At 38.3% G+C, this 14076-nt stretch overlaps 3 protein-coding genes and 1 non-coding gene across 4 annotated transcripts; 2 read left to right on the top strand and 2 right to left on the bottom strand.

Moving 5' to 3' along the window:
* Positions 1-3676: 3676 nt before the first annotated feature.
* On the top strand, positions 3677-5998 carry LOC147496065 (L-type lectin-domain containing receptor kinase VIII.2-like). The gene has a single exon (XM_086564846.1). The coding sequence runs from the start codon at positions 3841-3843 to the stop codon at positions 5827-5829; it is 1989 nt and encodes a 662-aa protein (XP_086420972.1). The 5' UTR covers positions 3677-3840; the 3' UTR covers positions 5830-5998.
* A 301-nt stretch (positions 5999-6299) lies between these two features.
* LOC147496063 (large ribosomal subunit protein uL6z/uL6y-like) lies at positions 6300-9463 on the bottom strand. Its single transcript, XM_086564847.1, has 3 exons — positions 9004-9463; positions 6740-6862; positions 6300-6660 (listed from the first exon to the last, which is right to left on the bottom strand). Exons 1-3 carry the CDS (start codon positions 9376-9378, stop codon positions 6574-6576), a joined length of 585 nt encoding a protein of 194 aa, XP_086420973.1. The 5' UTR covers positions 9379-9463; the 3' UTR covers positions 6300-6573.
* Positions 8452-8582, bottom strand: LOC147496064 (small nucleolar RNA snoR86). Its single transcript, XR_015200548.1, has one exon. It is a non-coding gene; the product is annotated as a small nucleolar RNA snoR86 (small nucleolar RNA).
* A 1236-nt stretch (positions 9464-10699) lies between the features above and the next one.
* On the top strand, positions 10700-13088 carry LOC147496062 (WAT1-related protein At3g30340-like). Its single transcript, XM_086564845.1, is given in 7 exon segments — positions 10700-10868; positions 10870-11021; positions 11477-11539; positions 11638-11754; positions 11842-12256; positions 12473-12624; positions 12728-13088. Coding segments are annotated over 7 exon segments (1089 nt in total). The 5' UTR covers positions 10700-10829; the 3' UTR covers positions 12879-13088.
* The last annotated feature ends 988 nt before the right edge of the window (positions 13089-14076 follow it).

The following is a 14076-nucleotide window of genomic DNA, read 5'->3' as shown; positions in this document are numbered from 1 at the left end:
GGTTCTTGTGAACGAACCTAAAAAGAGAAAATTGGGACCTAGAACTGTTGATTGTATGTTCATTGGTTATGCTCATAATAGTCTTTGCATATAGATTTTTTAGTAGTAAAATCAGATAATAACCTTGTCGATGCTAACACTATTATAGAGAGTAAAAATGCTGATTTCTTTGAGAATTTGTTTCCTTTGAAAATTGGCATCGAGAGGTTGGTAGCCCTAGTGAACAACAATCAACGATCCCGAAATTTCTCAACAACAAGAAATTCGGAAGAGTAAAAAGAGACAGGAAATCCACCAATTATGGTGATGACTTTTACACATTTCTTCTTGATGATGATCCCGCGGACGATAATGAGGCAATCGGTTCTCGAGATGCACCTTTTGGAAGGATGCTATACACTCGAGCTAGATTCGATTATAGCTAATCACACATGGGAGATAGTTGAGCTACCTCCGGGCTTAAAACCTATCGTTACAAGTGGATCTTCAAAAGAAATTGAAACTAGATGGTTCCATTGAGAAATACAAGGCTAGACTTGTAGTCAAAGGGTTCTCCCGAGAAAAAGGCATTGACTATTTTGATACTTATGCCCCGTGAACTAGGATTTCTTCTATAAGAGTTCTAATGGCTCTAGCTGCTATTCATAATTTATTTATTCATCAAATGGATGTAAAAACTGCATTTTGAATGGTGATCTTGATGAAGAAATATATATGATGCGTACCGGTGGGTCGATAGTACGGGAATGAGCATAAGGTACGCAAGTTAGTTAAGTCTTTATATGGGTTGAAACAAGCCAAAACAATGGCATGAAAAGTTTGATGATTGTCATGATGTCTAATGGATATCACATAAATGATCCGATAAATGTATTTACTTCAAATCTTTTGATGTGAATTCATATGTGATTATCCGCCTATGTGGATGACATGTTAATCATGAGTCCTAGCCTTGATGTCATGGAGAAACACCAAGATGTTTTTATCCTCCCAATTTGAAATGAAGGATTTGGGAGAAGTCGATGTGATTCTTGGAATCAAAATCATCGTAAAATGATGATGGCTATCTGCTTTCACAAGAGCATTATGTTGAGAAGTTTTTGAAGAAGTTTAACTTTTATGATAGTAAGCCCCGCGGTCGACACCTTATGAGGCAAATAGTGAACTGAGGAAAAATGCTCAACATGGTGTACTTCGATCTAGATATGCCCAAATTATTGGTAGTCTCATGTACTTGATGAATTGCACTAGACCGACATTGCTTTATGCAGTTAGCGTGTTAGCGGATACACTCATTGTCCTAGTAAGGAACATTGGAGTCGTTAGAGATTAGCCAAGTACTTGAGAGGAACAATGAATTACGCGATAAGGTTTAGACAAACTCCACCGTGATAGAGGTTATTGTGGATGCAAAACCGGATATCCGATTCTCATGATATCAAGTCCACTAGTGGTTATATTTTCACCCTAAAGGTGGAGGTGCGCCGCTTGGAAATCTTCTAAGCAGACCTTGATAGCTCGCTCAACCATGGAGTCCGGAAGCTTATCGCTTTAGATAAAGCAAAAGCCGAGGTCGAGTGGCTTAGAAACCTCTTGGCAGATCTTCCTATCGGGTACAAAACCGCTTCCAATTTGTACTATGCATGATCGCGGATTGTCAGCCGCAATAGCAAAGGCAAAGAGCAAATTGTATAATGGGAAAAGGGCATATTCGCCTCGAGACTACGGCCTATAAAGCATTTCTTGGGATCCGGAGTTGTGGCTCTAGATTATGTGAGGTCAGAGTTAAATTTGGCCGATCCTCTGACAAAGCCACTTAACAGGAGACAAGTGGTTGATACGTCGAGGGGGATGGGACTTTTGCCTTAGATAGAGGGCTTATTAACGACGGCAACCCCACCCTATGTGATTGGAGATCCCACGAAGTAGGTTCAAAGGGAAAAACAAGTCACCTAGTCGCTCTGGTATGCTATTGTCTTTATTTGAGACGTCCCACCCTATGACTAGATAGCATTTTTGTATACTTTGTATAACTTGAATAGCAATGAGAAAAAAGGATGAGTTATTTTACTCTTAATGGAATCCATAGTCCATTATTTTTATGAGATAGTGTATTTTAACTGCTATGTACACTTGATGGATATCCACCTACGTGAATGTAGAACTGGGTCGGTTCTTATGGGTATTCAGGCAAATACTCTAGAGCATTCACTTAACACGTAGCCTTAAGGGGCAAAAAGCGCAACACCTTGTAACGCATATAATGAAGGAGCAATGTGGGTGCATGTCCTCTATTTTACTACAAGGGAATGTTGGTTCAAAGATTTTTTAATCCACCACTTTCACGTATTATAAGACATGTTACCCTATGACTGGTTCAAGCCCGAAAAGCACCAGTATCTTATGCATTGTTTTTTCGATTCTCTCTGGCATTTCGTTAACCCATTTCTTTTGTAATATCCTATTCCAAAATAGTTGGGGACTATAAGTATTTTGAAATAGTGGGGGATTGTTGGAATCTTCATGTGTATTTCAAATACTTGTGTGTTGTTTAGTCCCACATTGGTGACCACCACTAGGTAGTGAGGTATTTGAGGTGAACCTCAGCATAAGGCGTGCCCCTTAGTGGTACAAATGCTTTTGTGTTAGGAGGAGGACTCACCCAAAGCCCATTGACATCGCTACCACCGAAATAGAGTGTGTCGTGACGTGGGCTTGGGCTGAAATTTGGTTGTCTAGTGGGTAGTGGTTTACCTATTCCCTAAACCCGGTTTTTAGTGTTGCGACAAGTTTAGGTTTGTTAGAGTTCTACTCCAAGTTGGTTTTGTGAAACCGACTTTGTGAGAGGTTTCCTTCTCCCATCCGGTAACCGGATCACCTCTATATAAACACCGCATTGGTTCATAGAGGGTATAAATCAATCTGTGAGAGAGAGAGAGGGGCCAGAGAGATAGAACTCGTGTAGGCCGCTTGCCTCGATATCGACCGAGACGAAGTCGTGCATCTTTGCCACTATAGAACCAAATAAACAAGTTGTTGAAGTCGTGCTACACCCTTCTCTTACCTACACCTAAACGGATAAGTTTTATTGCTTCAATCTTCTCTCTTCTTCTTCTTCCGTAGAGAGTTATATTCTCGTTACAGAGGGTAGTCTATTCTAGTGCAAAGTTAGGCTGCTGTTAACCATTGAATCCAGTGAAGACGCCATCCAATTGCCTTTCTGCACCATTGGAAGGAAATCTTTCCTTACGACATTTTAATCATCTTGGTTATTACCTGTTATTCTGTCCTTGTCTTCTATTGTTTTCTTTTATCTGCATACAACACTAAATGCACTAGAGAAAATATCTGCTACTAGCTTGCTAGAAAATGTATTAAATTTGATCAAATTTTGTTCTTGCATAGCAGCTGGAGTGCAGAACTGTTGTGAACTTTTTCTTAATGAACCAGTTTTAGATGTGGCCTTTCTTAGAAAACATGTCATTTCTCTCTATCAAACTACATGGTCAAGTGTTCTTAAAAAGTTTGTCCGGCCTCTTAAAACAAAAATCACTTATCTGTAAAGCCAAAAAAGTTTGTTAGTATTCTCACTAATTGCTTTGCTGATAAAGACCATCTTGTCACCTAGTATGATAGTATGTGAGATTGTGAGAATGGGATAGATTTCTCTAAGAGAGAGAAACGTGTGCGTCGAGAGGTAAATGAGCCAATGAAGAATGGATACGTTCCAACCATAGAAGCCACGAGTGGTACACATTTCATCACTCTTCACTCAAAGGTGATAAATCGCAACAAGACCAGCATTACAGCTTTACTGACAAGACCACCAACACCACTTCAATGGGTTCTCCCTTCTTTCTAACCATCTCACTCTTTCTCCTCTCCTTACTATCAAAACCAACTTCCATTTCTTCAAAGAAGCACAGGGTTATTGAGGGACCAATAACTAATGTAACCAAGTCCATTTCCTTCCAAAACTTCCACCTTAGGACCAACCCAAGAATTTCTCATGATGTTAAGCTACTAGGCAGCGCAAAATTCTCAAATGAAAATGGATCCATTCAAATTCCTGACCCAAGCCAAACTATTGATCTCAAACATCAAGCGGGCCGGGCCATTTACTCCTCCCCAATCCGTCTACTGGACCCACTCACCCACAGCCCAGCTTCCTTCGACACCACTTTTTCCTTCCAAATCACAACCACCGGTGGGTCAGATTCAGGTGGCAGTGGCCTAACGTTCATAATCGTCCCCGACGAAGTAACCGTGGGCCGACCAGGCCCATGGTTAGCCATGGTGAACGATGCATGTGAACGTAATTACAAAGCAATAGCCATAGAATTCGACACACATAAAAATCCGGAGTTTGGTGACCCAAATGATAACCACGTCGGAATTAACCTCGGGAGCATTGTATCATCCACCACTGTCGATGCGTCTGTCGTTGGAGTTTATCTAAAAGACGGTTCTGTCCATCGAGCTTGGATAACATATGATGGTGCTATAAAACATCTCGATATCCGCCTGGGATCCGACGGTGGAGATTTTCCAACAAAACCAATCTACTCTTCATATTTAGATCTTTCTCCGTATCTCAAGGAATACATGTTTGTTGGCTTCTCAGCATCAACCGGTAATAAAACTCAAATACACAACGTTCTAGCATGGAATTTCTCCTCAACAAGTAAAGCGTTTCTTAGACTTCCTTCGATGGAAACATGTGAGAGTAAGCTTTTGACCAAACCCGGTTCAAGTAAACCGCCAAGTGGTTTCCTAATATTTATTGCTGTTGTGGTTCTCATTTTAGCGGTTTTGTTAAATTTTTACTGTTACAGTAACAAAAGTAAAGATGAGAAATCAACGGCTATGATTATTCCCGAACAAAATCAACAGCTGAGACTACCTAATAAGCCTCGAAGATTCACGATTTCTGAGATATCAACGGTAACTCGGTGTTTTAGTGAAGGTGAGTTACTGAGTTCTGATTCAAGAGGGCTTTTTTACCGAGGGACGCTAACTAATGGTTGCCAAGTGGCAGTAATGCGGTTCTCGACTCAGTTTATAAACTCGGCTGGGTTAGACCGTAAACGAGTTGTTAAGGAAATTGGTAAAATTAGCCGTGTTCGTCACCCGAATCTGGTGAGTTTAAGAGGGTGGTGTTGTGATGCTAGGGAAATGATTCTTGTTTATGATTACTTTCAAAATGGGAGTTTGGATCGGTGGCTGTTTGGAAGCGGTGTTCTTCCCTGGACTCGGCGATTTAAAGTAATAAAAGACATTGCTGAGTCACTGAGTTTCCTACACTCGAAAAAAATCACTCACAAAAACGTGAGAACGAGTAGTGTGTTTTTGGACATAACGTTCCGACCACTTCTGGGTGATTTTGGACTTGTTTTTCAACACAGTGACTCAAGAGTTGAAACAGTAACGAGTCAGAAAGCCGACGTGTTTGAGTTTGGAATCCTTGTGTTAGAAACAGTAGCTGGGAAAAGGAACTCAGAAGAAGAAGAAGAAGGAATGGGGTTGTTGCATTTTGCGTGGGGAATGCATGAAAAAGGTGAGTTGATGAAAGTGGTGGACCGGAGAGTTGGATCAGTGTTTAACTCGGAACACGCAGTACGAGTTGTAGAGATTGGACTGCTATGTACAGTAAATGATGTTGGAAAAAATCGTAGACCATCTATGGAAGATGTGGTGGGGTTTCTAAATGATATGGACAGACCAATCCCTGAGCTGCCGTCGAGCCGACCCATATCATTGTTTCCTTACAACAGTGCAACTGGTCTTTGTGGCGTTTCAACATGCACATCTTTCGGGCGAAGCATGTGATAATCCTTCAGTTCATTGGTCATTTAAAAACTCTACATTTTTTCTGCTAAGCACAAATTATAATGAAAAAAAATGATTATTCAAAACCTATACCGAGGTTAATATGATCAGTCATCATTCTTCTGAGTTCTGACGTAGAAGGTCAGATTTCGAAAGAATCTTTGAGACAGACATAATATGTTGATTTCTCCACAGATGTCAAAATCTCTAATCTCTTACAGAGTTACAGATGATACAGTCCACAGACTGATCTTGAAAGAAAATCTGATTAGATTTCATAAAATAAATCAATTCTTGGGGTACCTAGGGACTAGGGTGGTCAGGCCGAGATAATCTCTCAAAATTATCATACACGTTACTAGAATTCCATTATATAATTAACGGAGAAAATAAAGAAACCGAGTATACCCACTGGTGTTTTTAGGTGTTTGTCCATTTTGGATCATTGTGAAATCACTGTAATCAGTAAATAATCGAAAATGATTTCACAATTATGAATATCAAGCATCCCTTCAAATATTTCATCGCAACAAAAGTCCAACCATAGAGAACCTGCAAGTCTTGAAACTTAACCAATTCAAAACAAAATGCTTGACTCCACAAAACAATTGATAACTAATCCACAAAATACTTTTCAAGTCTCCTAAACAATTTGAAAAAGATGCACAGTAAGGGGAAAGCTCATATTAACTATAACAAAACCAGGGGTTAGACCAACCAGTAAATAGCACCTTCCTTGCTTTCTCATTCTTCAGTAGCAACAGTCCCTTTCTCACTCACATAGATACCGTCTAGAAACTTTCTTATATCCTTGTTCTTGACATGGCATTTCTGTCAATAGAAAGAGAGTTGGAGAGGTTTAGAATGTTAACATAATCAGACAAGGTTCGATAATAAAATAAGCATGCACCTGATTAATCAAAGCAGCTGATCGCGAGACAAGTTCAATGTCATTCCCATCCAATATAAGTTCATCTTTGACCTTCTCAGACCGCAAAATGGTCACACCATCAAGCATATCCACCTTACGCACCTAATGCAACAAAGAAGTACAGACTTCAGATGATCAATTATTGGAGGAAATAATTGCTATGTAAGCTATGCAGCAAACACAGGTTATATGGCCACCACTCAACTGATTCACATAAAGCTTACTTACATTCAATCAAAACTAGTCGAGGTATCTATCAGTATTGAAAGGAGGGCAAATGACTTACTGAATTATTTTAAAAAAATGACGGCATGCCAAGCAAACAGGTACACTTCTGGGGTAATGTTCATCTATATATAATTTTTGACAAGATGTTCTATTCTAGTATGAATGTAGCATCTCTAACATCCCAACTATGCAAACATCAAAGGTCACTTAAAAGTTAAAACCAATTACATCATCAAATAACGGGCTGCAACCCTGTGCAACGGAACAGTTTACCCCAAAAAAGAAAGATAAAAAACATAGGAACACGAGTAATTAAAACTGGCTACTCAAATAACAATGTGATAAAATGTTGACTTCCTCCATCCTTAATACTGTAATAACAATGATTTAGTTCACCACATTACATTTTAAGACTTTATATGAGATTAAAAAAGATAACATTTACTTGTTAAACTCAATACAATGATGATGTGACCAGAAATATGTTGCTTTCCTAGACTTAGCCCTACCTCATACACAACCACAACATTTATATGAGTTGACAGTGAAATTTCCCACATAGTCGCACTTGATTGCCAATTTCAGTGTCAAAAAAGATATGATTTACTTCGTCTGCTATTCTAAACGTTCAAAAAGCATGTGCTGAAAACAGTCTTAAGCTTTGTAATTAATATCTCCAGAAGCCCTGTAGGATTTGGTTATTTCTATATAACGAAACGAAAAGGACTGGAGGAACGCACACCTAATATTGGACAAAACCTTCAAATAGTAACATGAGAACAACCAGTTCATCATTTGGAACCTTCACACACATGTAATGCTGCCAGAATGGCTATGATAAATCAGAACCACAATGTGTCTCAAAATACAACTGACTGACACCAAAATATATATATCATAAGGTGGTTACAAATTTTAAAAACAAAAATCAATTGGTATGAACCAATACCGGCAGTCTCAAGTTTCACAGCAGATGATTTCATATTCCTTCAAAATAAATCACACAATACTTCAGACTCCTAACACCAACATTAGCTGAAACCTTGTTTGCCTGTTTATCGTACCTATGATTTGTATTAGAACCCGATTAATGTATCTAACTCATATCTTCAACAACTCCTAACTAAATAATAACAAAGAAACCAAATCATTTCAACAGATTCTCCACCTCTTCAAATACCTACAACCCCTATCCAAACACATTCAAACCTGATTTCAAACAAAAACAAACATTTCAATCTCCTTTTTCAAATTGCAGTACTATTGGAAATGTATTAAATCAAAACAAACAAATTCACATTACCATTTCAATCAAACATCACACAGATGGAAAAAAATGATTAAAATATCATCAAAATACAAATATTTTCACAAAATCCCATCAAGCAAAATTACTCGAATTCACATAGCCTAATGCCTTTTGTTCTGTTTTAATCGGTATAAATACAGAAAACATAAGAGAAAATGTTGTGATTTGTTCGGGACTATTCAAAACTGAACGAATTTGAGAGGCTTGTTTGTGGTTTGTTATTGCCAACCATCAATGCAAATTATGCTATATGACGTTTCATACTTTCATCAAACACCTTTGCTCTGCAAATTGGCTGAAAAACTTCCCAAACTCTTCCAAACAACATCTCAACATAAATAAAACTTAATTACAACCCAGAACTAAAATTAAGTAAATAAATAGAACAAAGAAAGACATGAAGATTATAAATAAAAATTTTATGAACCTAGTTGACTTTGGAGAGTCATATAACCTATTTCCAATAAACACAGAAACAAAAGCAATAAGCAATGAATAAATAATCAAAATATCCTCAAATAACAAAATCAATCAAAACCCCATCATTTCCAGTCCCACCTAATCATATAAACTGTACAAATGATCCAAAACAAATTAAGTAAAACCACATCATCAAAATTGCAAAAAAAACAAAAAAACAAAACAAAAGTAAACAACTCAAATTATCAAAATACCATCAAATCACAAAATCAATGAAAAAACATACCCTTTTTTCGCCGAGAAAGTTGCGAATCTCTATCCCCTTAGCATCACCAGAAATACTAGCATTGATAGGAAAATGAGCATAAACAAATCTCATCTTATAACGATACCCTTTAGTAACACCATTAATAAGATTACCAACATGACTAAGTGCAGTACGAATAGAAGCACTAGTCTTTCTAGAACCAAACCAAGAATCAACTTTCAATTGCCTTTTCCCATTTTCTCTGTTTTTAATGAGTTGGAAATCTAAGTTTAAGTGTTTGAAGTTTCTAACTAGTTTCCCTTTTGGTCCTTCCACTGTTATCATTTTGGCATTCACTTTTATTTTCACCCCGTCTGGTATGTCCATTGTTTCTGAGGACAATATCGTCTTCATTTTTCAGAATGGAGTTTTGAGGGTTTTACTGGCTTTGAAGGGTTTTAGAAAGGAGGAGAAAAAAGGTGGTGTCTCTTTCTTATATTCTAATAACTAGTGAGGTTTAGGGTTTATGTTTGGGTCTATGGGCTGGATCTTTAGCCCATTATGAAGTGAGTATTTAGGCCCATTTACGTGGGCTCATTTTGCGTCGAAGTCATGTGTAAGAGCATCTTTAGGTGAGATACTATCTTAGCATCAAACACTAAATTTTTAATAATTTAGTGTTTTTTCATTTTCAGGAGTGACACATGTTGATGAAAACACAAAAAAAAAACACCAAATCGGCCAAAATTTAGTTCCAGTTTTGATGCTGTATCAAATCTTTCTCGCGGTTTTCCAAAACCACGCGGTTTTTTGAACACCGCATGGGCTTGGGCTAAAGTATAGGTTTCAATCACACGGTTTTCGCAAAACCGCGCAATTGATTTGGAAAGAGAAAAAAAAGAAAGTTAATGTGCGACACATCATGCGGTTTCTGAAAAACCGCGTGGGCTTGGGCTTTTAAGATGGGTTTCAGTGACACGGTTTTGAGAAAGCCGCGTGGGCTATATGGCGCGGTTTATCTAAAACTACATTATTTGATGTTGAATATTTGATACTTCTCTTCAAGTTGGCTAGTGTTTTTTTGGTTTAGTGTTTGGTTTGGTTAAAAAATTTGGTATATTTTTTGGTTTCTCTCCTAAAAATGCTCTACAATATAAGTGTGTAACTAGACGGAATCTAAGAAGTTAACATGTTTTTGAACTCTCCATCATGTACGTGTTGACTATAAAGTTGGAATAGTTTCGATGCAAGACACATTTTACAAAGCGTATGGACAATATTGACTATTTTAAACTTTACCACCAAGAGAAAAAAGAGAAAGAGACATTTTTAAAGTGAGTTGAATACTTGATCGTATCATAGCAGGCCTTAATTGTAAGATTTGACATATTGTTCCTCACTTAATTACCACAGTGTACAGATTCTCCTTGTAAGAGGCATTAGATGCAATGTCTAAGAGATGGTGTGCATGGCAACTACTTATCCTACCACGTACGCACCCCGGCCCATAGGGAAAAAAGATGCCTCTAGCTTGTACATGAACCATACACATTAGTAGTAGCAAAAGGAAATAGTTAAACTCGTGGATAATCTAAAGATTGTTCCAATATGCAAGAGGGGCGTACTGTGTTAGCTGAGCAACATGATTCCCCACGTATTTTAAAGGTTGAGTTAAAAAGAAGAGAAAAATACTAAATTGAGTTAAAGTTGAAAGCTTAATAAAGTGGTGGATGTCATTTGAAGAATTTAATCTTTTGCTTTGTTGTCACTTATTCTATAACTCCTCCATCTTGTTGAGAATGAACACTACAAATGTATGAGTTGAGAAAGACAGTTTCAAGTTTTTGTCAAAGTACTCAATACACATGGCTGAAATGAAGTTGTGCAATGAATGGCAGCCTGTTTTTTGTGATGGTTGTCATTGATTTTGCATTAGCTATTGTTAATTTGCTTCTGAAAAAGGTTCTTGACGAGGGAATGGATCATTTGGTTCTCATCACATACCGAACATCAAGTGCGGCCATTCTCCTAGCTCCCATTGCTTATTTCTGGGAAAGGTAAGATTGCTCACTACAGAATATGTTTCATGTGGGACTGATAACATCTCTAAGCCGGTTTCCTTCATGTAATAATTTACTCTTAAGCGCTTATGAGTGAACATTCTCCTAAGCATGTCCCTGTCACCCGGTGACACACAGAAGCTTCTCTACATATCTTCAGAATCTTTGATATCACTCCTAGATATACCCATTGATGAATATATACCGTAAGTGTGGTGAGTAGGTGCTTTGCTTCACACTAGAGAACCATTCCCGCTTTACAAGTGATCGAATGTTTTTCCTATATCTTACATGACCTAGTCTAGTGCGTGGCTATTAATTAGTCAGTTGACGTACTTGTTCAAGTAATATAATTATACCGTTTTTAGGCATACTAATTCTAAAAGTCAATAGAGGCTTGTTATCATTTCTTTTGAGCCTTGCAAGACTAACGATGCATACATAGCTTTCAGGAAAAGCAGGCCCAATCTCACTGCTGGAATCTTGTGTCACCTTTTTCTCAGCGCATTGATCGGGTTAGTACTTAATACGTTGTCCTTAGCATATCATTAAGCATACTCATCGCCATCATGTATGTTTGCGAAATTCTGAAGAAACACTGAATTTCACTTAGGGCGACGTTGACACAGTACTTCTTTCTTCTTGGAATACATTATACATCAGCAACTTTTGCCTGCGCCTTTATCAACATTATACCTGTTATCACATTTGTGATCGCATTGCCTTTCGGGTATGTTTAGACATTCTTGTTAAGTGCCGGGTTAACCACTAAATACCACTATTCTTATTCTGGTTTTAAGAATTTTCCTTTCTATAGGTTGGAAACTCTGGACATAAAGAGCAAAACAGGGAGAGCGAAGATGCTAGGTACAATGGTGTGTGTTGGTGGTGCGATGTTATTGACCCTTTACAAAGGAATACCATTAACCAATATGTCACATTCCAAAGCAGCAGCCAGCTCAACATTCCATATGAATGCATCGAATTCACACGAGAAGAGTCACAGATGGACCACTGGTTCAATAGCTTTGATTGCAGGTGCACTCGTTTGGTCTTCGTGGTTTCTTGTTCAAGCCAAGATCAGCAAGAGATTCCCCTGCCAATATTCTAGTACTGCTATCATGAACTTCTTCGGCGCCCTCCAGACATCTCTTTTAAGCTTAATCGTACACAGAGATATCTCCATCTGGAATCTAAAAGGAAAAAGTGAGATCTTAACAGTCCTATATGCTGTAAGTAGACCATTCTATCAAACTTATTACTTATGCAGTTTAACAAATGTATGATAAATGTTACTAGATTTACATTGGAGTAGTTCATAGGAACATAAAGCAAGCTATTACTTATTTCCGTTAGGCTTTCTCAAACAGCTTGAAAAATGATAATACTATGCTAATTAAGCTGAGTGAGTACATGAGTCTTACGCATGCGAACTTGTTTGGATGCAGGGGATGGTGGGTTCAGGTTTGTGCTTTGTGGGGATGTCGTGGTGTGTAAAGAAAAAAGGCCCGTTATTCACCGCCGCATTTAGCCCGCTCATTCAGATAATTGTAGCTATGTTCGATTTCACCATTTTACATGAACAACTTCATCTTGGAAGGTATCAACCCGCACAAATACTTACATACTTACAATTGCATATAAAATATTGTTATGCAATGTTCTTAAGCTTAACGCCTAACGTTGCCACTCTAAATGAGCAGTGTCTTGGGATCGATCTTCGTTATTATTGGGCTTTACATTCTTCTGTGGGGTAAAAGCAGAGAGGCCAAGGCTTGTGTGGCTAAGCCACTCGAAGCAACAATCGAGGAAGGAGATGAAGACCAACGACGGTGCAACAACACATCCTGTTAACTGTTAACAACACATCCTGTTAACTGTTACTCTTTATCATGTTGGCATGGGACTTTAGTTGTAACTTAATGTTCAATTTGATAGCACTGGAAATAGATATAGAGCAGTTCCGTGTAATTGTGTAAATTGTCCCACAAAGTTGTTTGATAGGCTTGAGTTGCGTGGGATGGTTTAGCACCTGCAAAAGAAATCATACAAAACTTCGCAACAGTGCAACACTCTCCCTAAAATAAATCCGAACTAAACTAAAATATCCCCCTATAAAACACTACGGTGGGAAATTTCTACAATGTGCGAAGATTCCCACAAGAAAGTTTCCAGGCTATCAAACAGAGCCTAAGTTACTACCAAATGACTGTTGCAATGTAAATGAAATTTCTTGACTGTAGTTATTGGAACTTCATGGATAAAATAGCCGCATTGGTTTTCTTGACTCTGACTAATTTCTGTGGTCATAGAATCTTAACAACTACAAAAGATAATGATGAGAACATATTCCGGAAAGTCTCTAAATGTTGATGAAGTACCACAGAATTGAAGCGGTGTCGTGGTGAACCACAGTTAGTTTCTCATTCTTAACAGAAAATTGAGATATATTTGACATAGAGTTGAGCAGAAGGTTGCATCCCTCCTCTGGTTAATAGTTTCATTGAAAACCTACATAGGCTGGATTTCGTAGCTGATCTGAATTAGTATTGCTAGAAAAACAGTTACTTTCATATCCTTTTCTTTTGTGCTTGGCAAGGCCTTAAATGACAACTTATTATCTTCTTTTATTCTCCTCGCACTGCAAGCAGCATATCGTCTAACCTTACAGGTGTAGATAATTTGGTGAAGATAGAATGGTTGATTAGGTTTGACCGAGTTTGTATGGACGAACTGCCCACGTATCAAGTTCTCTCTGGAGGGAACTTGAATTAGGTCAGACATAGTTCCTCCTCTTCTTTATATAGGTGAGGGTGCTCGCGCCTCCTCCTTTCCCGCGTACAGTCAAGTTCTGGACTTGATGGCACTTAAAGAGTCATAAAGGCGTCCTGCGGTGGAGTAATGGCGAGCGCATCTGCAGCTCCGGTCTTTAAGGTGACAGCCAGACCATATGTTACTAGCCGTTTGAAGTGATGGACAATATGAGCGTTCTGGACGCTTGCCGTTCTGGATGCGGACATTCTGTGGGGGTGGTGTTCTGGGTGCTGACGAG

Source organism: Coptis chinensis, chromosome 6 (assembly GCF_015680905.1).
Source record: "Coptis chinensis isolate HL-2020 chromosome 6, ASM1568090v1, whole genome shotgun sequence".
Taxonomy (NCBI): domain Eukaryota; kingdom Viridiplantae; phylum Streptophyta; class Magnoliopsida; order Ranunculales; family Ranunculaceae; genus Coptis; species Coptis chinensis.
Note: the sequence above shows the minus strand (reverse complement) of the source record. Positions and strands in the feature narration are given on the sequence as shown.